We start from the raw sequence: 26,531 nt of genomic DNA on the forward strand, positions 1-26,531 counted from the left end.
GAGCATGGGAACGGAGACTTTTTGGACTCGGAGCCACAGAGAAATGGATGCAGGAGCACTTCAAGTCCTTTTTTTTTTTTTTCAACGCATCACCATATATGCGAAGAGTTCCTGGACTGAGACGGGTGGGTCGGTGTCACATTGTCCTGAAAGTGCTGGGAAAGGCCTGAGGTGGGGGTTAGGAACGTGCAAAAGACACTGATCCTCATTCAGGCCTCGCTGTCCACACCCAAACTTAAAAGTGAAGGATGAGACGAGCAAATGGACGCTAAACCCTGCAGCGCCCGAGGCGGATCACAGTGGACACTGCGGTGTGACAGCCACCACCACACTGCCACCGGCGTAATTACACACACAAATGATAATCAATCCTCCGTAAAATTATATGAAAAGGATTCCTAGTTCCTGCCATCTTTACTTTTCTTATAGTGTACATTAACAACATTTAATAATATAATAATAATATGAATTAAACAAAGCACCAATATCTGTTTCCAAAATGAAAAAAAAAACAGCAATTTAATTTGGGAAAACTATGAAATATAGATTATTGATATTTATGACAAGTTAGCACGACAAAACACCTTTGACTCTAAAACTACGAATAAATCAGTCTCCTTGTGAGGCAACTCGAGATGTTGAGTAAGCACAAAATAAAGCCAATGTTTCTCGAGCGAATATCCTGACTGATAAAACACGAGCACGACAGAACAGGCCCACGCCACACTTGTCATCTTTACGTATTGATGCAGCTCGGCATCTTTCAGCATGTCATAATGCCGCCCGATCAATCTGCCGTGTTTGCTCACACTCGACTGTCCAAACACTCGTGCGTGCAGGACGGCTGCGAATGTCGGCTGCGTCTGAGTGGCAGCTGGCGGGTGACAACCGACGCCTCAACTTGCCCGCTCGTAGCTATAGGCTGCGTAGATGTTATCGGCGTTCAGGGCGCGTCTCGGGTTGCCCAAGAAAATAGAAGCCGGGCTATATAACGTTGAGCTCGTTGCATGATGGAACAGGATTTTTATTTATTTTGGGGGGGGGGAGATGAAGCTGATGGAATTCCTCATTGGGAAGTGAGGCTAGAACACGGGTGGGCTTTTTGATTCACGGGCCACGATAGGTTCTAAAATTTGACAGAAGGGGCTGGATCAGGATCGGATGGATCGAGCGGTTTGGTAACCTCACCTCAAAAAATCTAAAAAAAAATACATATAGTATACAGAGAGAACATCTTTACATGAGGGTTGTGGGGTCAAAAGTCAAGTGGAAACGTTGTGCAAGAGGCTCCACTCCAACAAAGTAAATCAATCTAGAGTGCACCTCCTAGTGGGGATACATCAGAATTGCAGGAAAAATAAAACATTAACAAGGTTTATTCATTTCATTTTTTTGAAGTTCGGCAGGCCGGATTAAAACGTTCAACGGGCCGCATGTGGCCCCCGGGCCGTAGTTTGGTAGAAGGGGTAGAAGGTGAGCGTTGTGATGCGGAGGGAAGGTTATCTTCCGATTTATCTGCAAACGGTCAAGTAAATCATGTATGCCATATGCAGTACAGCACAGCACAGTTTTGTTCCGATTCAGTTTTTGACAATTTTGCTCTTGTACTTTGGTTCCAAAAATGCGGGACTCGGACGTTTGTTTCCCGATGCGCGCCCGCTATGAGCGCTTATCCGGAGAATTCCGTACGTCGTACACGTGAAGGCTTCAAGGCGATTTTCCAACACGCAAACTTTTGCTCCCAGCCTGCCTGGTAAGATCTGCATAACAGATCCTGGCCTTCAAAATAAAAGCAAGCAATCGGACAACGCAGTTTGGCCTCACTATCTTTAGCCACAGCCGAACTCAATCAACAAGCACAAAAATGTTTGCGTGAGACCGAACAAAGTGTCATGCAACTGTTATTATATTGTCATGCTTTTATTTTGAAGGCCTGACTTTTGACAGGCTGTTACGCTGACTTGTCTAAGTGTAGCCGAGCAAACCAGGAGGCTCGCTATTGGTTATAAGCGCTATACAAGTTATTTTGCCTTTTTGGGTTCATCTGGAAATTTCACCCAATGTCCTTAACTTTTTTTGCAAGTACGCAGCCAACGGGGATAAAGTTCTCCTTTGATGGTCCTTTCCTCCCTATTCTTGCCCTCTTATCACATCTCCCTTCCTCTTCCTCCTCTCCAACGTCACCCTCCTCTTCCTCCCCGCTCCGTGTGTGACCCTGACATCCGCTGCGGGAGGCTTAGCAGCTGTGTTTGGCCGCGCGGCAGCGTTCCTCGTTTACTGTTTATTCCATACACAGGCTCGCATGCGTCGGAGTTCCCGGAAGCGAGGCCACCCAGGGCGAGACGCAACGTTCGGCACCAAATGTTTGACGCTGACCTGCTGGCGCACGTCAAATTGCTGCGACACTATTTGGACCGGCAAATAGCATCTGACAGAAGAGCATGAAAATGCCAGCCTTGTACCTAACATTCTGTTAATACGTGGAAAAAAAAAAATGACACGGGAATTCCTTTGGCAAGATCAAACATTGCTCTGAGACAGGATTAGCAAGCAACCTGCCCGGCCTTGCTTACTCTCTCTCCCCATTCGACCTGGATGCTTCTTTGTACTATTTCAACTCTTGCAACGGGATTGTTGAGCCCGAAATGAAGCAAGACAAGAACGGGCATGCGGGATAAATGCTCGTACGTTTCCACTAATAGCGTTGGTCTAAGTTTATGCATCTTATTCTCGGGGCTAAGGAATTCTGGGAAAGGCGACACGATTTGGGAGTTGAATGAATTGTACATTTCTTCATTAAAAATATTAATATTAATAATTTTAAAAATATTTTTTTCTCAGTCCACTGAAAAAGGTGGTGTGTTGAATTTACTCAATTTTATTCGGTCAAGTGTGGCTGCACACAAGACAATCATTTGGATTTAGATGCATGATTGAAGTTGTATATTCCGTGTAGTCTCCTTAAAAAAATTGGATCTGGAAATAAAATGGACTAAATTCAACGCGCCACATTTTTGTGGCTTGTCATAAAATGCTACACTTGAAGGACATAGTACAAGAAAGAGCCTGACAGGCCTCTCGGAATTCACGCTTCCGCTTTGGTTCGTCTGCTGACTAAAAACGCAAACGCACCCGTTTGGCGGATTTACACTCTAAGAACCATTTGGAAGTAATCAAACGAGCATTCGACGAAGTGAAACATGTAAATGTTGCTACTATCTGCGGATTTATGACCCCGCCAGTAAACATGCCTCTTCTGCTCGAGCATCGGTCGCTCACGTTTAGCGAATGGCGGATTATTAGGCCGATGAATCAACCCCCAGTTAACAGTGTTGATAAAACAAACTTTAATTCCAAGCATAAATGTTAAGACAACGCCTGACTAAACAGCGGGTGCTAACATCGCTCCTGAGGCAAATTATGGGAAATAATTGAAAGTCACAGAGGAGTAGGTGAGATTTTATTATAAATTTGTGGAAGAGACAACAAGAGGAACGGCGCTCTGAAGAGTAATATTTAAAAGAAGGACAGGTTGTTGTGCGGGACGCTGCACTAGCGTAGCATGATATTGACGGTATCTGTGTAAGCAGAGTCGACAGGACACAAAAATAATGGTGGCCAAACTTCTGCCTAAAATGGTTTGCGGCCTCACACTTCCCCGTAGGAATATTTGGAATAAATTAGCAGCGGAGCAAAGCTAAATCCTACATAGCCCCAATTTCTTTTAATTTTTCAGACACCATCCTGTGAAGTGATGAGTTGTGATAACTATCCCACACACACACACACACACACACCCATCCTCCTCCACTCATCCCTGAAGGGTCACAAGGGGGAGGATGCGTCTGAATTGTGCAGGCAGACAATGGCAGCGAAATGCACCGGAGGCGTCAGACGCCGGATGAAAAGAAAGTGTAATGGCAGACAGATGGGACTGAAAAGAGAAGAAAAGGGGGTGTTGCAGTGGAGGAATTGGTGGCACCGGCACCGCCAACAGGAGATGCGGTTTCATTTGCGGCTCAAATTTACTCCCGGGAGTTGGGAGTGTTTGCCATGATGAGGGAAGCCGTACGGGTATTTGGACGGCAAATAGAATGAAGAACAACTCAGGCATGCGTGGCGTCAAAGCCAAATCGACGAAAAGGTGTGTCCCAAGATTTTGTCCCTTCAAAGCTTCGATTACATCCCACTCAGGCATCACATTGCAGTGCCTGTCCCACTGACCTCCACTGCTGCTATGCCAAATTTTATTTTCATCAACGCAACCACCATCTCTTTTCTTGCACTCCCCTGCAACTGTATGGTCATTAAAATTAAATTTTCAAAAAAGTGTAGAATGAGACGAGCTGACATATTTTTCCGTGTATTTCCAACTGATCTATGTGTGCGATGCCTCCCACAGTGACGAATTCCACACCCACCGGTGGAAAGTAAACACATTTCTGGCATGGCGGCCACACACTGTACAGATGTTCAGTCGGCTTGTCATCGGAGGAGTACTCCTGTTTGGCCACAGGGGGCGACAGAGAGAAAAGTCGAGTCACTGACTTGAAACGGCCACCATGGGTCATTTGATGTCTTTTGCTGACTTAATATAGGCACAACATTTTTAACACTACTCTCGAATGATGACACGAAACATGAAAGTGAATTCAAATCTTCTGCATGAGCCCCCTCCAGCAAGTGCACTTCAAGGCTGCAGGCAAATCACCATAAATGGTCAAACGTTACCCCCCATTAAAACGAGTCAGCGCCTCCAGAGAAACCATGAGAGTGCTCCGAAGGTCGGCTGCAGGATTTCCCATTAAATGAGAACAGTTCCAATGATTACAAGCTTCGGTTTAACCATCTACACGGCTGCTTGCGCAGAAGGCAAACAAAAGCATCAGGAAATCGCTTAATCATTATTTAGGGGGCATACGTTGTGGGTGTGAAGAGAAAGCGGGGCAGTTTGTAATCATGCGCTCATCCACTGGAACAGACAAGTCCAATTCTGGAAAAAGAGTGAAACAAAAACCAGGTTGTTTTGCTCCCAAATGCTACAAATGTTACCTTGGGGGTGTAGCTTTAGACCAGAAAGTCGCTGGCTTTTGTTGTACATATTGTGCTGAAGAACAAACGAGGAAGAATTTAACTTGTTTTTTTTGTTTTTTTTCTATACAGTAAGTATTCCCACCTACGACCTCTGTCAAACGGAAATTCCCTCACCCGGAAAAAAAGTATGCATTAAATTTTCTACTCCTATATTACATTAACGATCGATTCCCCACACCGGAAATGCCGCTATCCGGAACCCGGAAGCCATAGCGAAGCCCGCATTAGCGCAAACTTAAGCAGTTCCCGCTCCATACAACGGAAAAACTCTGACCACTCCGCCATGATCGGATCCAAAACGGCGACATGTAAATGACTTCTTTGGCATGAGTTTTGTCGTCTGTAGACACGACATCCAAACGAAGAATAACGATAATGACCGCGGTAGAGAGAGTTAAATGCATCCGATTAAGCAAAGCGCCATACAAAGTAAAAAACAAACAAACAAGGAATCGATTGTGGCTCAGTACGATTCCGGCAGTTTACCTGCTTGCGGCTTGACGGACGAAGTACAGCAGCGTAAGTGAACGAGTCCTGGAATGCTTTAACTGTTGCTATGCTAAAAACTTCCCGCTAACGAGAGAAAAGGCTAGCTCAGTAGCGCCCTCTGTTAGCATAGAGGACTTCGAAGCCTGCCGTGGCTGGCTTCAAAAGTTGCACGACGTCAGCTGAGCAATGCCGTCTTGTGTGGAGACGGAGGGGAGGTAAAGGTAGAGAGTGAGTGAGTGGAAGAAAAAGCTAATAAAAAAAAAAGTTGTATTTTGTTAACATACTTACACGTTCATACAGGACATTTACCGTAGTGGTTTCCCATATAAGGAAATTATGTTATACGGGAAGATTGGACATTGCAATTATGAGTCCATACTAGAGAATACTCACTGTACTGTAAATGACACTGTCGGAAAAACGCAATATTGGTCGTTCTTTGCACAGGATAAAGAATAGATGCCTGTGAGTACTGTTTCATATCTGTCTAACAGCCACACTCTATGCGAAGCATTCGTGCAGCATTTTGTTAGCAATAGGCTATGCATAATTTTTTTTTTCTTCTGAAATCACATTTGTGCTCATTTCCCGCACCCGCAAATTGTCCATTAAAACTGAGTGATGCCTAGGTATGAACTGAGAATATTTCAGCATGCTGCAACAAAGCATCACGCACCCCAGCAGACCAAGCGGCTGCAAGGGGAAACATCTCAGCTACCTGGAGGCGAAACACACTTGGCATTTTCGGATGAGTAAAAAAAAAACAAAAAAAAAACATGAATCTGGATGGCGTAGACGTTGGCGCCACATGTTCTGAAATGTTTGTTGGAATGGTGGCGGGAGAAGGGCGGAGGGGGGGGTATCACGCTCGAGGAGGTGGAGGTTGGGTTGGGGAATCTGCGTCGTCTTTTATCCTGGAAAGGTTGGAAGGTTTGGCGTGTTTCAGCAAGATTGGACAATAGCTTCTCATATAGGTGGATCAAACAAGCTTGCACGCAACGCCAGCGAAAAAGAAGCAGCACGTAAGGAGGAATGTCGGGGTTAGCGAGGTTATTGAGGAATCTGCGCACAATGCAACGAGCAGATTCTTCTCACCGTCTCCCTGCTTGACTAATCTTGATGAAAGGGTTCATTTAAGAGTGCCAGCCTAAGGTGAAGTTATAGTAAAAGCGAGAGTTCCCAGAGTATTATTTGTCTGCACACAGTCACACTGTCCTTTATACGCACGGGATTTAGCGACGTGGCCTCTTGGTATTTCGCTGGTATCTCGGTGCATCGCAATGCAAACAGCAGGCAAGCGCGGCCTTCCTATACCCCCGCCGTCTAATTGCGTGGCCTCCGTAACGAGCGCACGGAGCCAGAAGAGGCCGTATATTACGATAAACATGCCAACTCAGGGAATGAGGCGGGGTCGTTTCCATGTGAGAGACACGGGCATGTGCTGGCTGGGGGATATTTAGGGTACTCTCCAAGATGTGGGTGCACATGTACTGTACCACATTTATTTATATTTATATATATATATATATATATACATATATATATATATATATGTATGTTTTGCGATTAGTTAAAAAAAAAAAAAAATATATATATATATTCTTTTTTGATTAATTAGTGAAAAAAATATATATATATTAGTTAAAAAAAAGAAATATATATATATATATTTTTTCTTTTTTTTAACTAATTAATCGCAAAACATGTTCTTAATTAATTGCGATTAATCACATTTTTCAACTCCTTTTTGTGAAGCTAACAGATTTTTACATTAATAATATATTGGAATTAATGCAAAATCACCAAATATGAAGTAGATTTTAACGTGAAGACTGTTCTAATAGCTTTCTTTGCTCCTTGAATACGATCTGAACGGAATCATCTTGACAGGCATTTTTCTTCTTTTCACACATACTGTGTATCGTGTGTATATACTTTGTATACATCTTTGCTTCTAGGAGATAAGAAAATACGATTAGACAAGATGATGCGTCAAGTCACATTTTGCCAACTTTCGAGCATCACATTTTGGAAGCCGCCATGGAAAGATGAGCTACCATTAAAATAAATCAATTTCATTCCAGCATCTTATGACTTGCGTGAGCCTTCAACAAGTTGAAGCTCCTGCAGGCTAAACGGAGGCAAGAAGAGAGCAGGTCATATCCTGTCTCCATGTTCTCATTTCTCGACACAGGTGCACTTGTTTTTACCCGACAAAATATTACCTTGCAACAATTTTATTAAAGCAGGAATGCCAGATATTCTCTCGTGCCTTTTATGTTTTTTTTAAAAATTTATTTCTGTTTACCTGTCGCATTTACACAATATTGGAGCATGTGCGAATACTTTGTATACTTTATCTGACCTCCGAGTGTGCTTTTTGCATGACTGACATTTCACCATTATCAGACTCGCCTTGCTGAAGCTCAAATCCAAACCTTGTTGGTATTTCTCCCACAGGACGTCCCCCCTGTTACAGTTCTGCGCCGTCGCCGCTCAATACAAATCACGCAGCCGCAAGAATGCGCTGTCGAGAGGGTGAGTCCATGCTTGTGCACATGTTGGGCAACACAGGTGAACTTTTAACCGCAAGCGCATTTTCACGAGCTCCATTAAGTCAGTATGGAATCAGAACACTCCGGCACGCCCGTTACAACATCTTGAATGTCTTCAACGCGGCTCATTTCATTTCATCTCACAAAAGTCTGCTAGATTGATGCAAAACGGCATAGACGGACTAACAGAAATTAGCATCAATGTTAATTCCGCCGCCTCCTGGTTTGACATTTCTCAACTCCAAATTTGGACTGTAAAAGCACATAAAAATGATCACTTAAAAATACGATGTGGGTAAAAACGATGAACGGCGACAGAGAGGGCGGGCGTTCGCCGCACTGTGCATTTATTCAACATTCCTCAACTCAACCTGAAGTCTGGTCATCGCGCTGTCAGGATCTTCCGAGCGTAGGACGGAAATAAAAGAAGAAAAAGACAAGCGGCGAGCGGGGGTGGCGATTAACAAAGGAAAAGGAGGCGCAGCGGGCGGCGGGGAGGGGCAACGGTTGTTGATCGGGATCGCCTTGGTAATTTACGGCTTTTCATAGTGATGCAAAAAGGTCAATAAATGGACTTGATGTGAGGCCTTTTGACTCGCTCCCACGTGAATGCACTCGCAGGAAAGCTTCATAAGGGGCCGCACACCAGAGGCAGCCACATCGAGTGTGTGTGTGTGTGTGTGTGTGTGTGTGTGTTGGAGGTCTCTGACCTTTGCGGATAAAGACTCTTGACACAACACTGAAAGATATACAACTGGTATTTTCTTTTAAGACTCCACCAATAATACCGTTTGGAGCTGCCGTGACTTCAGTCTACTTCCGGTTTGTCGGCCTTGGTGTGTTTTTGACGCTTGATTGGAATGACGGCCTTTCCGATATTTTGCCATCCCGACTTCAAGCGTAAAGATGAGTCGGCAAACTTTTACAGCAGCGCTGCGAATTTGACCCTTTGTTTGTACTTTTCCACCATTTGTTGCCAATTAGCGTTCATTGCGCGTCATGCTCGACTTGCTTATTGATTGATTGCGGGATCATCTTTCCACCAATAGCTAATAAAGCGCGAAAGGGTCACGAGTAGATAATGACAGTTCAATTTTGTTTTATGTAAACTGGAAAAATATCTGTCTGGAAGCCGCAACACGAACAAACTATCGGCTTTTCGAAAACGGCGGTTGTTTGTTTACATTCAAACGCCGCTTGAGGCAAACCTGCGTCACATCATGCGCGCTGTGATAGCGAGATTGCAGTTTGGACGCGCATGATCCCGGCTCCCTCAAACTGCTCATTGGAGACTTCAATGATCATCTCGACCATAGTCCACTCCACAGGGGGTCTCGTGCACACACACACTCACACACACACACATGCACGGCGAACAAAACGGCGGCGGCGTGTTTAGCCAAAAGCGCTACAGCATGTCGCTACAAAACGAAGTGAGATGGATGGTAATTTGTTGCAGAATTTTACTGGAGCAGAGCCCCACCCCCCCCACACACACACACACACGCACGCACCCAAACGTATACACACACAGACCCTTTGAGGTTTTAAACAGAGCAGTCCCCAGACACCACTTTGCTCCATGTGAGGGGCTTAAGGGGCCCCGGGAGAGCTGTTTAAACCTGGTGACTGTAGGTCAGAGGCCTGCTGGTGGCTGCACTGACCACATTGCCGAATGCTCATTCAAGCGCCAAATAAAACAAAAAGCCAAATAGCGAGCGTGATATCAATGACACGGAGAAAGCGGTCATCAACCATACGTTAGAATTAGAAATCCCTTTATTGTCATTGTACTCAAGTGTGCAACGAGATTACGGTACGACTCCGAATCTGCGGCCACCGTTTGTAGATAAGCAAGCGATGAAAAGATCACGGAGCGAATCCAAATGCATCTCACATTTCAGTTTTTTTTCCCCCCAAGTTAGCATTTACTTTGGAAACCCGAGATCAGGTTGCACAGCAATACTGGCGCAGCCTCTGAAAGCCTCACCGTTAGTTTTTCGGGCTGTGGGGCTGCATGGCTGCCTTTAGCATTAGCCGCGCAGGTAGAGTTACAGCTATGAATTAGCTTAACATCAAGTCGGACGGGAAGCTTGAATGGCCGCATTGTGAACGCAAGGGAGGCTCGGGCATTGTGAGGGCTGAGGTCCTCCATAACAAAGGCCGGTACCGATGACTTAGTGAGTGTCAAATTGCTTTCAATCGTTTTTTTTTTTTTTTAGTAAATGTGGACGAGCCATGAGAAGATTTGCGAATTCTACATTCTGGCGCAACATGAAAAATACTTTATTAAAATGATGAAAATGTGGGCAAGAACTTGTTTTAACGTGCAGGTGAAAAGCATCATGGGAGCAAAGGTGCGCAGCGTGCACGCGGATACACTGAGACCACCCGAGAAGAAATTGGACGGCTGCCAGATTGCGTTTGTGTCATTTATCATTTGAATTTTGGAGGGTTTTTTTTTTTCATGGTTTGCACAAACTCAACACTTTTGTCTTGTCAAAGCATGTTCATCTCCTCAATGTTAACCTGCGTACAAAAACATGGCAATCTTTCCCAAATGCTCTTTTCCTAACATTAAAAAAAATAAAATAAATAAATAAAACAGATACTATAAGCGCAAGTGTGCAAGCAGTCAGGATGTCAAAGATCAAGAAAAGAAGGAATTGGTGCCTTCTTTGCAGGAAACTCCCCCTCCTTATATTCATTCATGGCCACTCCAAGGCGTGTAAACTTGAGCGATTTAAGAATGTTTTATTTCTGACCCTTTTTTTGAGAGGACTTTGTTTCCAAAGGGGCACGAATTAAGGTCACGTGGCCATGGCACGAAGGTCAGTCAGCTTTTCTGTCTATCGCCCCATCTCGAATGTGCACTCACGGCCTACAACGAGGCGCTCTAAAGCAACCACCCTGACGGCAATCTTTTACGGCTGTTACGCAAAACTGTTTGTTCTTGCTCTCCTGCTTTTTGCTTCATGACAAGCACACACTCATGGCAGACAACGAGGCGCTCTAAAGCGGCTACGTGAAGGACGTATTTCCTAAAAGCCATTTGAAGCATTACAGGGTGAATTTAACAAGGTTTCTAAGCGAGTTTCAATAAGTTTAAATGTGTTTGAAGCATGTAGGAGGGATGAAACTCACCTATTGCGGGTGAGTCTGGAATGTAGCCCACACGATACACGGTGTGTCACAGTACAGGCAAAGTTTTAAGACACTCAGTGTACGAGATTATTTAAAATGCCAGAAAAAAAGCTGGGCACACTTACAGTAAGTAACTGTATTTTCCGGACTATAAGCCGCTACTTTTTTCTTAGATTCTAAACCATGAGGCTTATACAACGGTGCAGCATTTCCTTGGATTTTTCTTTCACCACTAGGGGCGCTCTAGAGTTCAGAAAATCCGCTAAATAAATCTCAAATTTTTTTTTTTCTTCTCTTGGGTCTGTTTTGTTTTAAATCACAAAGTTGTTGCCGTGTTAAACGGCACTGTTTTAACAATCTGTTTATGCACTTTTACTTTTATTCACAGTGCGAAATCGTTCTGTACATGCAGTAAACAACAATTTTTTTCTCAACATAGAAAACTGCGGCTCATAGCCTGGTGCGGCTTGCATATCTTTTCTTTTTTTTTTTTTTTTTTTCCCCAAAAGAGTTGCGCCTTATAGTCCTGAAAATACAGTAAATGGGTTGGGACATGATAAGAGAAAAAAAAAAGTGATGGGAAAAGGTGATCAGGAGCCATAGATCTCAAACCGTCTTCCTATCTTCGCGAGGCTTGTGTCAACCTGCGATGCCGTGCGGTTTGTGTGAATGAGGCGCACGGACAGCTAAAGCCTCGTTTTGACGCGAGCACATGTCAACGCACGGTTGGCAGCTTGGGAATGTATGGAAATTCCTGTCAGGGCTAGCCATTATATATCTGGGGGCTTAAAAGAGCCTGCCGGCTTTATCGTCACATAATCAGGAGCTTCTAGGAATGAGCGAAAAAAAACAAAAAACTACAAGGATGGAATGTTGCGACTGCACAGCAAGTGGAAGTGACAGTGTATTTGTTTTACAAAGTTACAGTTGGAAACCCACCTCCGTGTTTCCAAGCACGCTGAAATTTCTTCCCTGCTGGCTTACAAATGCTCCAAAATTCCCACAGACACAATCCTTTTTGGCCTCCAAAAGTGAGGCGCTATCAGTGACTAACCGATTGGCATGATGACCGTCGCTTCCATTATTTTTGTCCGCACAGTTTAGACGCGTGGGCGTGCCGCCGAGTGATTCACAAGTGCAGACATTCATTAAAATGGCGCCTCGGTGTTCTTTCACTTTGAAGCAGGTCACGGCGAGAGTCCGTTTAAAGAATAGACGGCTCGTCTTCAACTCAATCTTCAGCTTTTACAAGAAATTCCCAAAGGAGTCGTCGCTTTTCGACTCAAAAAAGGAGCGGGCCGATTGTACAAAAGTGGGAGTCACGGAGCCTGATAAACAAATAGTCGCGGGGGCGCTATTTGCTTCATTGCCGCTCTTAGTTTTAAAATAGCCGAGAGGGAGGAGTGTCGGGTTCGGCGTGACTCATCCTTACTGAGGGAAGGTAAATCCTGGCACAAATATTAATTACAAGTCTAATTTGGAAAAACAGCCACATGAAGACGTCGGAGTCAACATCGCCCAGTGGAATAACCCCCCCCCCCTCGACCCACCACCCATCTAAATCGGTTTCAGCTTTGACTGGCAGAGTGCAGAAATGTTTTAGGATTTGTCTGACACGTCTGCCGGTGTCCAAGACCCAAAATAAGATTGCGGTCAAAAGTCAAAGGCTGCTGCAGTTTCCTCGTCGCAGGGAGACCAAAAGTTACCGGGAAAAAAAAATGAACGACTGCAGCAAAGAATCTGAAATATTGTATCTTGAGCAAATACAATGTACCCCACGGAGGAATTCCAATGGGTTGCAGTGCGTCGTCTAAAAGTGACCGTAAAATGCCGTGATTACCTCTCAAGGGGAGGGGGTGGAATTAATAAAAGATCTTTTCTGGATAGTGAAAAGGCCAGGCGGACAATCGCCGGGCTAAGCCAAGAAGCCGACGTACGTTTATAGGTTGAGGAATGTAGATGGAGTCTATGGGACATGTCAAGCTACAAAACACAGTGAAAAGTGTTGACATCCCCTCCCCTACCTGAGCCAACCATGCACCAAGACCCCCCCCCTCCCCCCTCTACTCCAATGCCCCCCCTTGCACCCGCTCTCCATCTTCTCTTTTGTCCTCACATTCCTCCCATCACAAGTAGAGTACAGCTCCGGGCGGCCCTGGCTTGAAAAGCTACGAGCCGTCTGCTCTCATGAATGAATGAAGACAACCTGCATGGGACTGATAGTGATCAAAACACATTTTTGGGGGATAATCTGCTTCTCTGGAGGAAGCAACAAAGTGAACCTTGGATGATTCAGTGATTGATTTGATGGCTTTTCACAGGAAACAGGAAGAGGCTCCTCTCGTCATTGCAGTTTTACCAAAACGTGAGTGGGCCTGGTACGTATCCCACCTGTGATAAATGAGGCTTCACTCTACGCAATTTTTACTGTAAAGCAAAAAAAAAAAAATCGCTTTCAAAGGATTGTTTACGTGATGGCATTCGAGGAAGCCACGAGAACTTCTCGCATCGAGCCAGAGTGCGGCACGACACTTGACGTCCTCCAACTGGCTCCGTTGCAACTTTATTTGTACACGTCTGTTTACAATGGCATCCGTCACCGTGACACGCACTTGCATTCCACAGGTAAACTTACAGTATATAAAAAGCCCTGCGCTGCGTCTCCACCTCAGATTTGTGCGACCTTCGAACCTCTCTGTGATTCTTGGAAATTTCCAGAAACAGACTGGACCACCAAGCAGACAATTAATTGGGACAAGTAGTGCGTGTCGATATTTACACTGTGAACGCGTGTGAGATCGCAGAGATGGACATAACTCATTTGTCTAGACGGACAGCGAAGTGTGCGGTTAGGGGGGGGTGGGGCGGCGCAGATGACGGAGCGCTTCTGAATTGTGCAAAGACTGTATTTTGTCGAAAGAAAAGCCGGGACTTAAGTGAGCTTTACACAGCTGGCAGGCGTTGTGGCTTCTCACACAAACACAGCGGGATTCGTGCCTAAACATGCCACCTGTTGTCAGTCCCTTGACTCGCTCTATAAGGCGGGAAAGCACCAAGCCGACGAAGGGCAGTCGGGGAGGATGTGACGCGTCCTCATTTGGGATCAGGCTGCCTTGAGACAACAACAAGTCCGGAGAGAGAGCAGCAAGGCAGAGATAATATTTTCAGAGGGCGAGGACGGCGCGGGTCGGAACCACTGAAGTGGACGATCAGGGGAGGAACAAGAGGGGGTCGGTGTCCTGAGTGGACGACACCGCAGGCTGAGCCGTAATGAACAAAGCATGGTTACGCTGAACGAAACGAAATGCTCTGTACAAGACAGACAAACGTGTTTCAGGATTCGGTGTAGCTTACTCGGTGCAAATTTCTACACTACCGTCACTCTTTGCTCACCACGCATACCGCCACCTGAACACTAGCGGTAGACCGATATGCTTCTTTCAGGGCCAATACCGATAGCGATTATTAGTAGTCATGAAGGCCGATATTTGAAACCGATATTCATTTGTTGAAAAAAGCGTTAAAATGGTGTCAAAACTCCAAAATTTGACAGTTGAAATGCCTTTAGGCGCATATTTATCGAACAACTTTAGTGATTAACAAACTATAAAAGCTGTTTTAGCGGTTAGAAAATAGACAAGTTGGTTTTAAAAGTCGAGCAAAAAGTGCACGGAGCTCCCAGGCACATCTGTATGTCTTATAAGTTCATTGAAAACAAGTTTACGACGGCAAATAGTTTTCTATTGGTTGGGAGTTGTAGTAGACTGACATGTATTAAAAATTTCCGCAAAGTCTATTTCCTTTCCTTCCTATTCTCGCGGGGCCTCGCCCCATCGCGTGTGTGACTCAAGGTGAAAAAGTAAACAGGCAGCTTACTGCTGATTGGCTGCTACAAGGAACCTATCAGGTAGTGCTGTGGGCGGGCCTACCCGCTTCTGCAGGCAGCGTCACGAGCACAGCAGAGAGAGGGATGTGTGCTACAGCGAGTCAAAATAAACCAGTGTTTAATTTATTGACCTTGAAAGTCAAAAGAGGCCGATGCCGATAATCGGCAAAATGCCAATATCGGGTGAATTCGCCATGAAGCTCCTTGGGCGTCCGGGCGCATCCATCGGGATTAGCATTAGGATATATCAGCGCCAATTTTGCCTTTGCTGCCTCCGTAAAGAGAAACCACTTGTGCGCTTAAAAAGATACAACTAAAACTACGACCCCTCTCCCTCTTCTCAGCGGCCTGACCTTTCACCTTTACCGCGCAGAGGTTGGGATGAGTGCAAGGAATGGAATGCTCACTGATGGGCGCCGGGAGACAAGTCAAGCCGGCCAGTAAATGTGCAACTACGTTTGGGTTTAAAACTTGCTACTCAAGGCACGTAAGCATTCACCGTTGGGCTGAACATTAACTCTCCAAGTTTGTCGGAGGACGGAGGAGAAAGCGGCACTCAAAGTGAGCGATGAGGCCGTACAGTGACCTTGTGGTGTCACGGGAGAATCATGGGAAAAGCTTCAGCAGGACATGTTGGCGCTTTGGTTTAATTTGGCTGTAAAAATTATTTATGGTGGCCAAAGGCGACATCTACATTATCTTTCTTTCATTGTTCTGTTGATGGTTTTGTGTGTGTTATTTTTTTTTTTTTTTATAATCACTGGCATCATTCTCCAACGCTCCTTCAAACCTCATTCCCTAAAGCCAATTTAAGATTAAATCCACATTTCACACACACAAAGCCTCAGGCGAGCATGAAAAGGTCAGCCCGTGACCTTTTCTGGAGGTCACAAGCCTGCTTCAACCTTCTTCAGGTGCTCGATTTAAGCCGCCCGCTCGTCTTTACGCTGATACACCACGGCCTCGCTTTGAGCTCCCTCGTGTCACCTTCGCCTCACCTTTTCCTTGCCTCGTGTTTGGACTTCTTCTGTGCTCGTTTCCGAGATCAAGTCTGGACAAGACGGTTTAAAGTGACTCTTTAAAAGACAGCGGAAAAGTTGCACGTTCCTCACTAAATTATCGCTAATAGCGTAGCTGTCGGATAGCCTTGAACTGCTGCTCTCACTCTCGGAATCTAAATTGTAGTTTTAAGCGACCAGCTTTAAATTGGTATCCTCTGTTTGTATGCGCGTAAAAGAAGCAGTTGTCTGAATGTTTCTAACTAGCAGGAATTTAAAGCTAATTACCATTAGCAAGTCAATGGCGTTTTGCATTATATGTTAGCGGTAAGCAACCTGACCTACGATAGACGAAATGACATGTTTGAGTTGAAACATAACGTTCAATTCTTTGCTTATGATGTGATCCGATACAATAGCACCCGCTACTCGACGCCAGCAGAGTGAGAACCGGCACGAAGAGAGCGCCACTGCCAACTACTGGAGTGGTTGTGCAATTACACTTTATTGTAGCATGGCGGGGGGAAAAAAAGCATGTTCCCCCGGTTCACACGAGCCCCACTATTTGACAAGCACTGCACTAAGGAATACTTTAAGAAGTGCGTTTTAATAAATAAAGTCATAGAGAAAATAAACCTTTCCCGTATTCGCCATATTGCTGTACATTCTGTCCAGTCAAAAGGGTCCTTAGTCACTTCCTGTCATGTGATGAAAAACCTGGAGGCGCCCTGTCAATCATCTGTCCAATCATCACGAGCCAAAGAAGATACAAAAGTGTCAGAGGCTGTTTGGCTTCACTTCAGGATTTGACAACAGGCGCAAAAAAAAAAAAAGAAATTCCTGAATGTAAAATGACGTAGCCGCAGTTTCTCCCTTTAAATGGCGGCAGGCGGCATACCTGTTGGAGCTTTGTCACCTTTGACCAGTTCAGCTTTTCCCACTGACCCCCCACGGCTTGTTTCCCATGCAGAAGAATTCACGAGATTTCAAGTATTTGAAATATATGAGGCACTGTCAAGCAAGTGACATCTACCGAGGGGATGAAAGGGTTAAAAATTGGATTATTTTGGGTGGGGAGGGGCAAGCAAGAAGACACAGACAGGTGTGTGACCCCTCAAAGGAGCGGCAATGGCAGCGCGGCAGAGCAAAGGGGAGCGGGTGGGGCGGTTGCTATGGCGATGTGATGGAATGTTCACGACGCCCCTGGCAATGGTTCATTAGCTATTACCCTTCACATGCTGACGGGTCCTAAGCCTAGACCTGTCCCCCATTCTAACTGTCACGGATTCCAAGCTCCTGTATGTCATCCGGAATGCCGATGGGATTGGGAATGCCTGAAAATTCCAGAACGAGATGGAGCACTGGCCACTTTTTAATAAAGAATTCAAGTCAACCTCAAATAAGTCACACATCTAAAGTCACCTTGATTTTTTTTTTTTGTCCTGGGGCGAATGTGCACATTGTGGTGACATGTGCACTTAATACGCTTAAAATGTGTACTAAACAATTCAAACAGATGGTCGCTGATGTCTGTAGCCGTTGTTTACATCACTGACTCCATAAAACGAGGAAACAGCTGATACGCGTTTGGTCCAATTTTGGGGAAGGCAATATAAGCAAGTCGGTTTGTTATCATAAGGAGAGGCTCAAACATACCTGACAATACATCTCCGTTCAATTTCAAACATATGGTTTGTACTGCATTTGCTTCCTTGCACAAACAAAGTCAAGGGCAATACCGGAATTCTTGCAAAATCCTCCACTTGGAAGACTTTGCAAGCTCCCGGAGCAAATAAAGTGCAAGCAAATGTTTCGCTTCTCAGCGTTTCTGACTTGAGCTCACTTTTATACATTAGCTCACGTTCAAAAGTCGGGAATTTTGCTTGCAAACATGGCATGATTTTGGTTCATGATTTCCAAAAGCTGAAACTGGGTGACAGCAAAACTTAACGGAGCTGAACACGCACACAGTCAGTATTGAAGCCCCCCCCGACCCCCCACCCCTCTCCTTGTGAATGAGCAAGCAGGCTATTTTTGGAACAAGAGGAGCCTGCTGACAACAACAACAACAAGAGCGGCCAAATTATAGAACAAATTGGGTTCCACGGAAGGCAGAAACTTTCTATCGTCTCCATCTAACACTCACCCAATAATAAGAACAAATGTGATGTAACGGCTGCTTGCGTTGTTTTTTTTGTTTTTTTAACGGAGGTACTACGCCCCACGCCACCAAGTCTCCCTCATTAATGGGCATTTGGGGTCGCGGTGGGCATAGCGGAAGCAAGCCAGAGGAACAGCGGAGAGGCCCTTTATGAACGGCGGCAAAAAGGGGAACGCTGCCAGGCACTGCCGCAACACCTTTATATATAAAATATCACGCTGAATGGCGAACAAAGTAGCAAAATGATTCTTTTCACCTCGACTAAAATACAAATATGAGGGCACCGGGTTCAGGCACGTACTGTAAAGATGTTTTGGGGCAGTTTTGCTATTCCTGGGGTAGTTTTAGACTTTTTGTGAAAAACGGAGTTCAACATGGATCTGTCCTTGTGGTCTCTGAATTTTGACCTAAAATATTCAGTTTTAATTGCAGCATGCCATTTAATGTACCAACATGCGACTTTGACGATAAAAGACTACTTACCTCTGGGATGTCTTTTTAAGTCAAATTCTGTTATTCTGTCTGTGTTTGTGTGTGTGTTGGGGGGTGTTTAGGCTGTCAATTTAGTCTGCAATTGTTGCAGAGGGTAAGCAAATGTCATTCATTTAGATTTACATGTCTTACGTGGCTAAAGCTAATTAAGATAAGATGTCCTTTATTAGTCCCACAATGGGGAAATTTGAGCAAGCAAAACAGTTGCAATTCTTGACAAAGCTCTTTGAAAAGGTTTGGTGTTTTAAGGAGATTGGACACAAAATGGAGGCCTTTGTTGCTCGTTATAACGTAGCTGCCTCCAGTTGTCTGAGAAATTTGTGTCTGGATTCCAGCCAAAGGCAGGTTAAGGCGGCAACTGTGTGACCCAGTCCCTTTCCAAGTACAGTACAGAAAGAATTCTTATTAAATTAGAAAAATATTAAGTGATAGAAGACTGAACTGACTGGGGAAAGGTGTGAGTTTGACTGTCATTGGATCTCAGAGCAGTGTTTGACACAGTTGATCATATTAAACTATTAAACAGATTGGAAACTTGGGTGGGACTAAATGCAACAGTCTTAAAATAGTTCCGGTCCTACTTGGGGGAAAGGAGTAATTCTGTGAGGGCTGGAAGGTTTGAATGAGATCAAATAGCCATGACGTGGGGTCCCCCAAGGCTCAACCTTTGGACCCATTTTGTTCAGCCTTGCTTAAGACTGGGATCTAACTTTCAGCAGTGATATCAAATCAAAAACTGAAAAACATCTCCCGATTCCGTGGGTCAAGCAGATCAGGAGAAGCTCATCCATGCTTTTATCTCCAGTAGACTAGACTTCAGTAACGACTACCTCAAAAGAGCATCAAACAGCTGCAGTTTATTCGGAAAGCTGCAGCAGAGCAAAGAGATCCGATCATATTACTCCGGTTCTAAAGGCTTTACACTGGCTCCCAGTCAGCTGTAGACTAGATTTTAAAATTCTGCCACCAGTCCATAAATCTCTGAATGGTTTAGATCTTGAATACATTCAAAAAATGCTAATGACTGTAAAGTCATGTGGTCTGCAGACTCGGGTCAATTAGTGGAGCGCAGAGTTCAAAGCAAACATGGTGAAGTAGCATTTAGCTGTTGTGCCTCATGCAAATGCAAGAAACTGCCGACAAAAAGTGAAGATTTAAACACAGGTTTAAAAATTGTGCTCTTTCCCTGCCATTAGTGATGATAATTTTTTTTCAAAGCATTTTTAAAAAATCTAAAAGAATTTGAAAAAAATCTTCAGTCCTGTCAGTTATTTTTAGTAAGCTACTTTTATTTACTTTGAAGTGTATTTAACTCTTTTGTTTGGAGCTGTATTTAAAAGTCGTCCTTGATGTAGAAAAAGGTTCCATTATAAATAAACTTGCCGCGCCGAGTAAACGAGTTAAGATGTGTTGGGAATCGCAAACTTAATTGATCAATCAAAGCCTCAATGACAGTACACGCATGCTTGGATTAAAAAGCAAAGCCTGACAAATAAAGTATTCCTGTTCTGGATGAAAACTGGGTTCAACTCCAGTGCGTGGCTGATGGCGTCATCTGGCACCTGACTGACGTCCCGTGGAAAGGTCTCCGAGTCAAATTGCGAAGTCGTTGCGATTTACGGACGAGACGACGGAGACGGGACACCTCGTCGACGCGGCAATAAAAAAGTCATACAATTGGCAAGAAATCATTTCTCGCAAGGGCAAGTCGTGGCGCGCGTGAGAGTTCTTCATAAGAAGCCAAATATTCAAATCCACGGGTTATTTCCTTCATGTCCGCTCATTCCGCAATATGTTGTGGCACTTCGGTAGCCCGAGGTTGCGTTTTGTTCACATCATTTACTTTGGCTGCTGCCACCTCAAGTTATTACAAAATAAGGTCCAGAAAAACAAATAGAAGCAAGGCGGAAAAGAAATCCAATAAAGGTATCAAATGCACCCAAATTCCATCGCTCACGCAAAGCTCTTACCCGCAGGCGAAGGTGGGCAAAACACAGATGAGGTCATTTGGATGACCCGAAGAGGTGGAAAGATGGGGAGCCAAAGACCCGAATTTCAAGGAGTTGATCATCGGACGCCAAGACTTTTCGTGCAATTGCGACTACTGCAGAAATAAATTTGAATTTTGAAGGCAGTGAGGGCTAAGCAAACTTCAGCCGTGCGTTTGTTTGTTTTGAATGAACGTACACTGGCTGTCAAGCAAATATGTCATGTGCGCGCTCTTCAAACATCTTGACCCCAGAACATTAATGCGGCTTGAAAATCAACGGAACCGCAGACAAACGCTCGCATGCACCCACAAGTTAGAGGGCGGCTGGGGGGGAGGCAGACAAAAGAAGATGTGTTCACTCTGCACAGGCATGCAAATGGTAATTGGAAGGAGGGGGGGGGCATTTCTATTGCCAAAGTAATGATGAGGGGGGGAAATTACGAGACAGTGTAAAGAGCAGCGCTAACATGTAGCTTACCATCAAATTATTTTTCAAGGTAAGTGATTGGCAAAAGACAGTTCAAAGCTAAATGAGCAATTGTGTGCAATGAGGTCAACATCGTCATGCACACAAACCAAAAAAGAATAGTTGCTCTCATATTTGTAGAAATAAGACAAGATTTCGCCAAAAATGACAAGTCTGTTTGGAACAGCCCGAACACAACGCACAGAGAATTTTGAAAATCAGATGAAATGTAAACGATCCACCAGTGCGCTTGTATGGGTCGAAATTCAGAGGGCTTCTTCAAGTTGACCGTGACTCACTTAAAAAAAAAAATGGAAAATGATTCAGATGAAGAGAAGTCATGTATTTTATGACTCAATTGCTAGGTTTTGTGAATTGATCTGTTATGGAGGATTTTTGAGACATTTGAAGTGCCTCATTGTTTTTTTTTTTTTTTTTTTTACAAAATTCCACAAGGATGGTGACCTCTTACTTATATTACTGTTTTTTTTTTTTCTCGAGGATAAAGAATATATGCGTCAGTATTGTAATATGATTTGACTACAAAGGTCACTAAAGTTCATGAAAACTAATAAAATAGCTGAAAAAAAATATTTTCGTAAACAAACACCAAATATGAAAATGCTTTTGAAACGAGAAATGAAAAGTAACTGAAACAACATCTTACGTTTATAAAACTGGCGATATTTAAAAAAAAAAACGAAAGTTGCTGTACGTCCATACAGAAGAAAGGTCGAACAGTCATTGTGCTTTACTTTACGTCATCATGACTTTTTTTTTTTTTATTATTTTATTTTATTTCCAATCGACAAATATTCCATGAGTAAAAAAAAAAAACAAAAAAAAAAAAACTAATACTAAAACTAATAAAAAAACTAAACTAAATCGCATCTGCTAGCCTGTCAACGTTATTTTCTATTATGTGCTAGCATGGAGTGAGGGGGACATTCCATATAGCTTGCGTCGTTGCTTTAAATATCCAATGAGCATTTTAGGGATGAAATAGCGAATAAATGAGCAAAAGGAGATAAAATCTTTCAGCGCAAACAACCCCGAGGGAGCAGGCAGCTCGAAACGGGACGACGGGGCACGTCCAACAAGCTAAGACAGCACCTGCCGCCTGCCGCCTGCACCCAATCCTTCCAAACATTGCCCCACCTCAGCTCCTCTCTCACTACAAGTTCACAAACACCCAAAGGGGCCGCAGATAGCGCTGCCGCTTTTAGGCCTTCAACGGCTCTCCAAACTGTGTCATCTCCCTTTCAGTCGACACACGAAAAAAAAAAAATGTGATAAACAAATCTGGAGAGCGAGCGGCGGAATGTTAAGCGGTCGCCACGGCCACAAGCCCCCGCTGCCTTTGTGCTTGCGTGACCTCCAACCTTTGGAGCTCACCGCAACCAATCCGGGGACAAACTGAAAGCGTGTGCTTGGTTTAAAAAAAAAAAAAAAAAAAGAGGGAGAGGGAGTGGGTCTAACATGAGAAAGTGGTCCCGTCAGCTTTTGCTCAAAGGATAAGGACTCATGAAACTCAAGTCCTTGTTTTCTTTGGCATTTAACGGCAGGATGAATCTGATTCTTGGGATAAAATATCACACAAAAGCAACATCATCGAGATTGATCGCTTCCATGGCCATTCATCCTTATCAAGAGAATAACTCTCACACGTTGGGCTTGATTTAGCAAAATCTCTTGGTTTCTTGTTTGGTTGCGCATGATTTACTCAAGACTGCCATCTTTTGATACAATCCCAAATAGGCGCTAAATTGCGTGCTCACTCGCTAACAGATTGCACGCAATGTCGGTCTAAAAGAAAATTGCGCGCTAGGTTATGGATTTATTTTTTTTTAGGCCCATTTCGATATTTGGGAGAATAAAATTCCTTTAACTGATTGATCATCTGATTAACTTATTAAATAGGGAAAAACGACTTAAGAAGTCCGATAAAATCAACACATTCGGGGTCAAAGTTAGCTTTTGTTGTTTTATACGTTTTTTCATTGGGAGGGGTTTTGCTCCAGGTCTGACATGTGTTCGGGTTACGGATGATATTTGTGTATTGTATATTTTTGTGTTTTTATTGGTATATATCAAAAGCACTGGACGTATAAATTGCAATCACATTTAGAATTGGTAATGAGCCAAATGAGAGGGTGCACCAGTTTCGATTGAGAATCCTCTGTTTGCCAACTGTTTACATTGGAGGGAGGGCAATTTATTATCACGGTTTGCTCACAGGCAACAGAAATTTGGATAGAGGACATATTTCTATATGTATATCCCAGAGTATGTATCGTGACAGCAAAAGCTTGCGTTTGTCATAAATGGAAAAAAAGTACATCAACGCTCTTGGAAGTATGACGAGGATGACGAGGTCGTCGTGTGAACTGCCACTAACGGCTGATGGCGTTCTCTGACAGTAAACGCATCTTTCATTTTACAATCACGTACCTATATAATTACTTGTTTGACAAATGTTGACCACACAGAATCATTTTTGTGACTGTGTATAGTTTAAATCTCTCCTGATGCTTTCAAGCCTCAAGCAAGAAAGCTGATTGTATTGTCAAAAGCTGTAATGGCTACTAAAATATTGGATGGTACCAATAGACACTGCATGGGAAGAAGAGCTAAAAAAACAATAATAATAATAATAATAAATAAATAATAATAATAATTATAATGGCTATAATAATAATAATAATAATAATAATAATAATAAATAGATAAATAAATAAATAATAATAACGACAATAATATTAATATTAATAATAACAACAACAAAAATTAATAATAATAAATAAATAAATAAATAAATAAATAAATCATAAAATAATAATTGCAATATTGAGGGCGGGAAAAAAGCCGTCATGAGAAGAAGAAGCTGAAGGCGAAAGGAAGAAGGTAGTCCGCAAAAGAGGTGTTGGATGTTGGGGGCTTGGGCACTTTTCAAGTGAGTCGCATCATCACTTGCCGGAATGTTCCGGTCTGTAGCAGCTGCGGGGACAGCCAGACAAGTCTTGCCAAGCTCAGAAAGAATTTGTGGCAAAGAGGACGCAGGCAGGCCCGTACGAGAGGAGTCTGTGTTCACTTGCAATTCTAATGACGGATTTCAGTTATGAGCTTTCAGAATTTATATTTTCCATTTTTAAAAATGCTATGTCGGATTTATGCGAGAGCCAAGTAGGGGAGCAACACTAGATTTCTTTGCACATGGGCAACCCGTCCAATCCTTCAAAACGGTTTGGAAGCAAAATTTGGCCGTGTTGCTGTCATTTGGCTCCTCCCCACCCCATTCCTCCTCACCAGTGTGTGATGTCTCCCTTGTGCCAACACTTGTGGCAGCCGTGCCGCTGCAGACTATTGTAGAGTTCAGATCATGTACAGTGGTGCCCAACTTAGAAGTTGTTTTATTATTCAGTCATTTGTGTTGGGAGCCAAAATTTGACTTACAAGCAAGCGACACTTGCTCCGTTACATTTGTATCAATCATTTTTAGGGTAAATTGTTCTTGTCAGAGTGGTTTCAATGCAATATACTCAAGTGTTTTTGTGAGGAAACAGAAACAGTACTTTTACTCAGTTACTTTTACTCTTAGCTATATTCCACTCGTTACTTTTATTTTTCTTGCTTGAATGAGCTATATGTTTAGATTTCAAAGAGAGTTCAGTTCAGGCGTTGTCACATGACATTGTTTCACCAATCAATCGAAACTAGAAAATGACAAAAGATGTCATTTGACCAATCAAACGGAGCTCGGGTGTCACATGACCGCACACAAAGTTTCAAGATAGGCATTTCAGTGGTCACACCACAAGGAACTCAATTCTTCTCTGATAATAATAATAATAATAATAATAATATTCCCTTTATTAGTCCCACAATGGGGAAATTCGAGATTCGAACCCAGGCCTCCTGGGGAGACTGGGTCCTGAACGCGGCGCCTTAGACCACTCGGCCAGCCTGATCATCCCAAAAATGATCACTATGGTTACCAGGCCACCCAATGGACTCACCTGCCACCCACACATGCACAGGACAACAGAGAAGTAGCACGTGGGAGGAGTCAATTCCAAATCAATCTGGTTTATGGTTGCCATCAGATAATTCATACATATATATATATATATATATATATATATATACATATATATACACATATATATATATATACATATATATACACATATATATATATACATATATATACACATATATATATACACATATATATACACATATATATATACATATATATACACATATATATACATATATATACACATATATACACATATATATACATATATATATATATATATATATATATATATATATATATATATATACATATATGCAGTGATTTTAGTTTTCAAAACATGCAAAGAAGTTAAGTAGAACGGCAGAGTTCGGGGGTGGCTTGAGGAAAAGGAACCGTCGCCTAGCTTCTAAATATTAATGAGGGGGAGGAGTTTGACTTGCAAATGAGCCTGAGCGGCCACACTCTAACGTGGACTACTTTTTTAAACATTCTTCCACTTTGGAACAGTATTTATTTTTTCTATTTATGTCTATACTGTTTTTTTTAATGAACCAAACGTTGACCTAAATTATCTTCCTTTTCATTGTTCTCTTTCTTTCATACAAGGCAACGCACGAGTTTTACAAGCTGAATTAAAATGGGGCTAAAATAAATGAGGGGGCTTCAGTTAAAAAACAAAGCATTGAACCACCAAGTGAAACATTTCAGCTGAGTACATCGACAACATAATAAACATTACATGTGCGTCCTAATCGAATAAACAGTCCGCCTGTGCATAAAAAAAAAGCAGGCGGCGGCTTAGGAGTGTGCTAGTAAACAAACGGCACTTACTGCTTCGGTAGCTCTCACCGCCACCACCACTGCCACTACGCAAACCCTAAAAGGGGAAAAAAGAAGCATTTTGGGTTACTTTAAGTCCACCTGAGTGCACGCGGGACACACACGCGCGCACACCCTCTTCAGAGATCCGTTGTGTGTGTATGCGTCCGAAACAAGTAAAAATGCAAACTTACAAGAGCTTCATCGTGATCCGGTGAGCCGCAATTTGAGAATGGACACGAGTTCACCAGCAAAGCACTTGCAACGCGCTCATCGACTACTCCAAAGATCCTGTCATCTAGCAGCCACACACGCACACACGCGCGCGCGCGCGCACACACACACACACACACGCACACAGGCACGGAGAGAGTTTTTGAAAAACAGCGCAAATC

General features: G+C 43.5%; 1 protein-coding gene across 3 annotated transcripts in view; it reads right to left on the reverse strand.

Annotated features, from left to right (window-relative positions):
• col4a6 (collagen, type IV, alpha 6) overlaps positions 1–26,531 on the reverse strand; it is a 50,966-nt gene that overhangs the window by 24,143 nt on the left and 292 nt on the right. For all 3 annotated transcript variants that reach the window (XM_088294726.1, XM_088294724.1, XM_088294725.1), the window contains exons 2-3: positions 26,331–26,434; positions 26,149–26,194 (exon numbers count right to left, since the gene is read on the reverse strand). In XM_088294726.1, coding sequence (XP_088150852.1) covers positions 26,149–26,194; positions 26,331–26,341 — 57 coding nt within the window. In that variant the 5' untranslated portion in view covers positions 26,342–26,434. The remainder of the gene's footprint in view (positions 1–26,148; positions 26,195–26,330; positions 26,435–26,531) is intronic.

The sequence above is a fragment of the Idiotropiscis lumnitzeri genome, chromosome 4, assembly GCF_059441095.1.
Source record: "Idiotropiscis lumnitzeri isolate Australia: NSW breed Sydney's pygmy pipehorse chromosome 4, RoL_Ilum_1.0, whole genome shotgun sequence".
NCBI lineage: Eukaryota > Metazoa > Chordata > Actinopteri > Syngnathiformes > Syngnathidae > Idiotropiscis > Idiotropiscis lumnitzeri.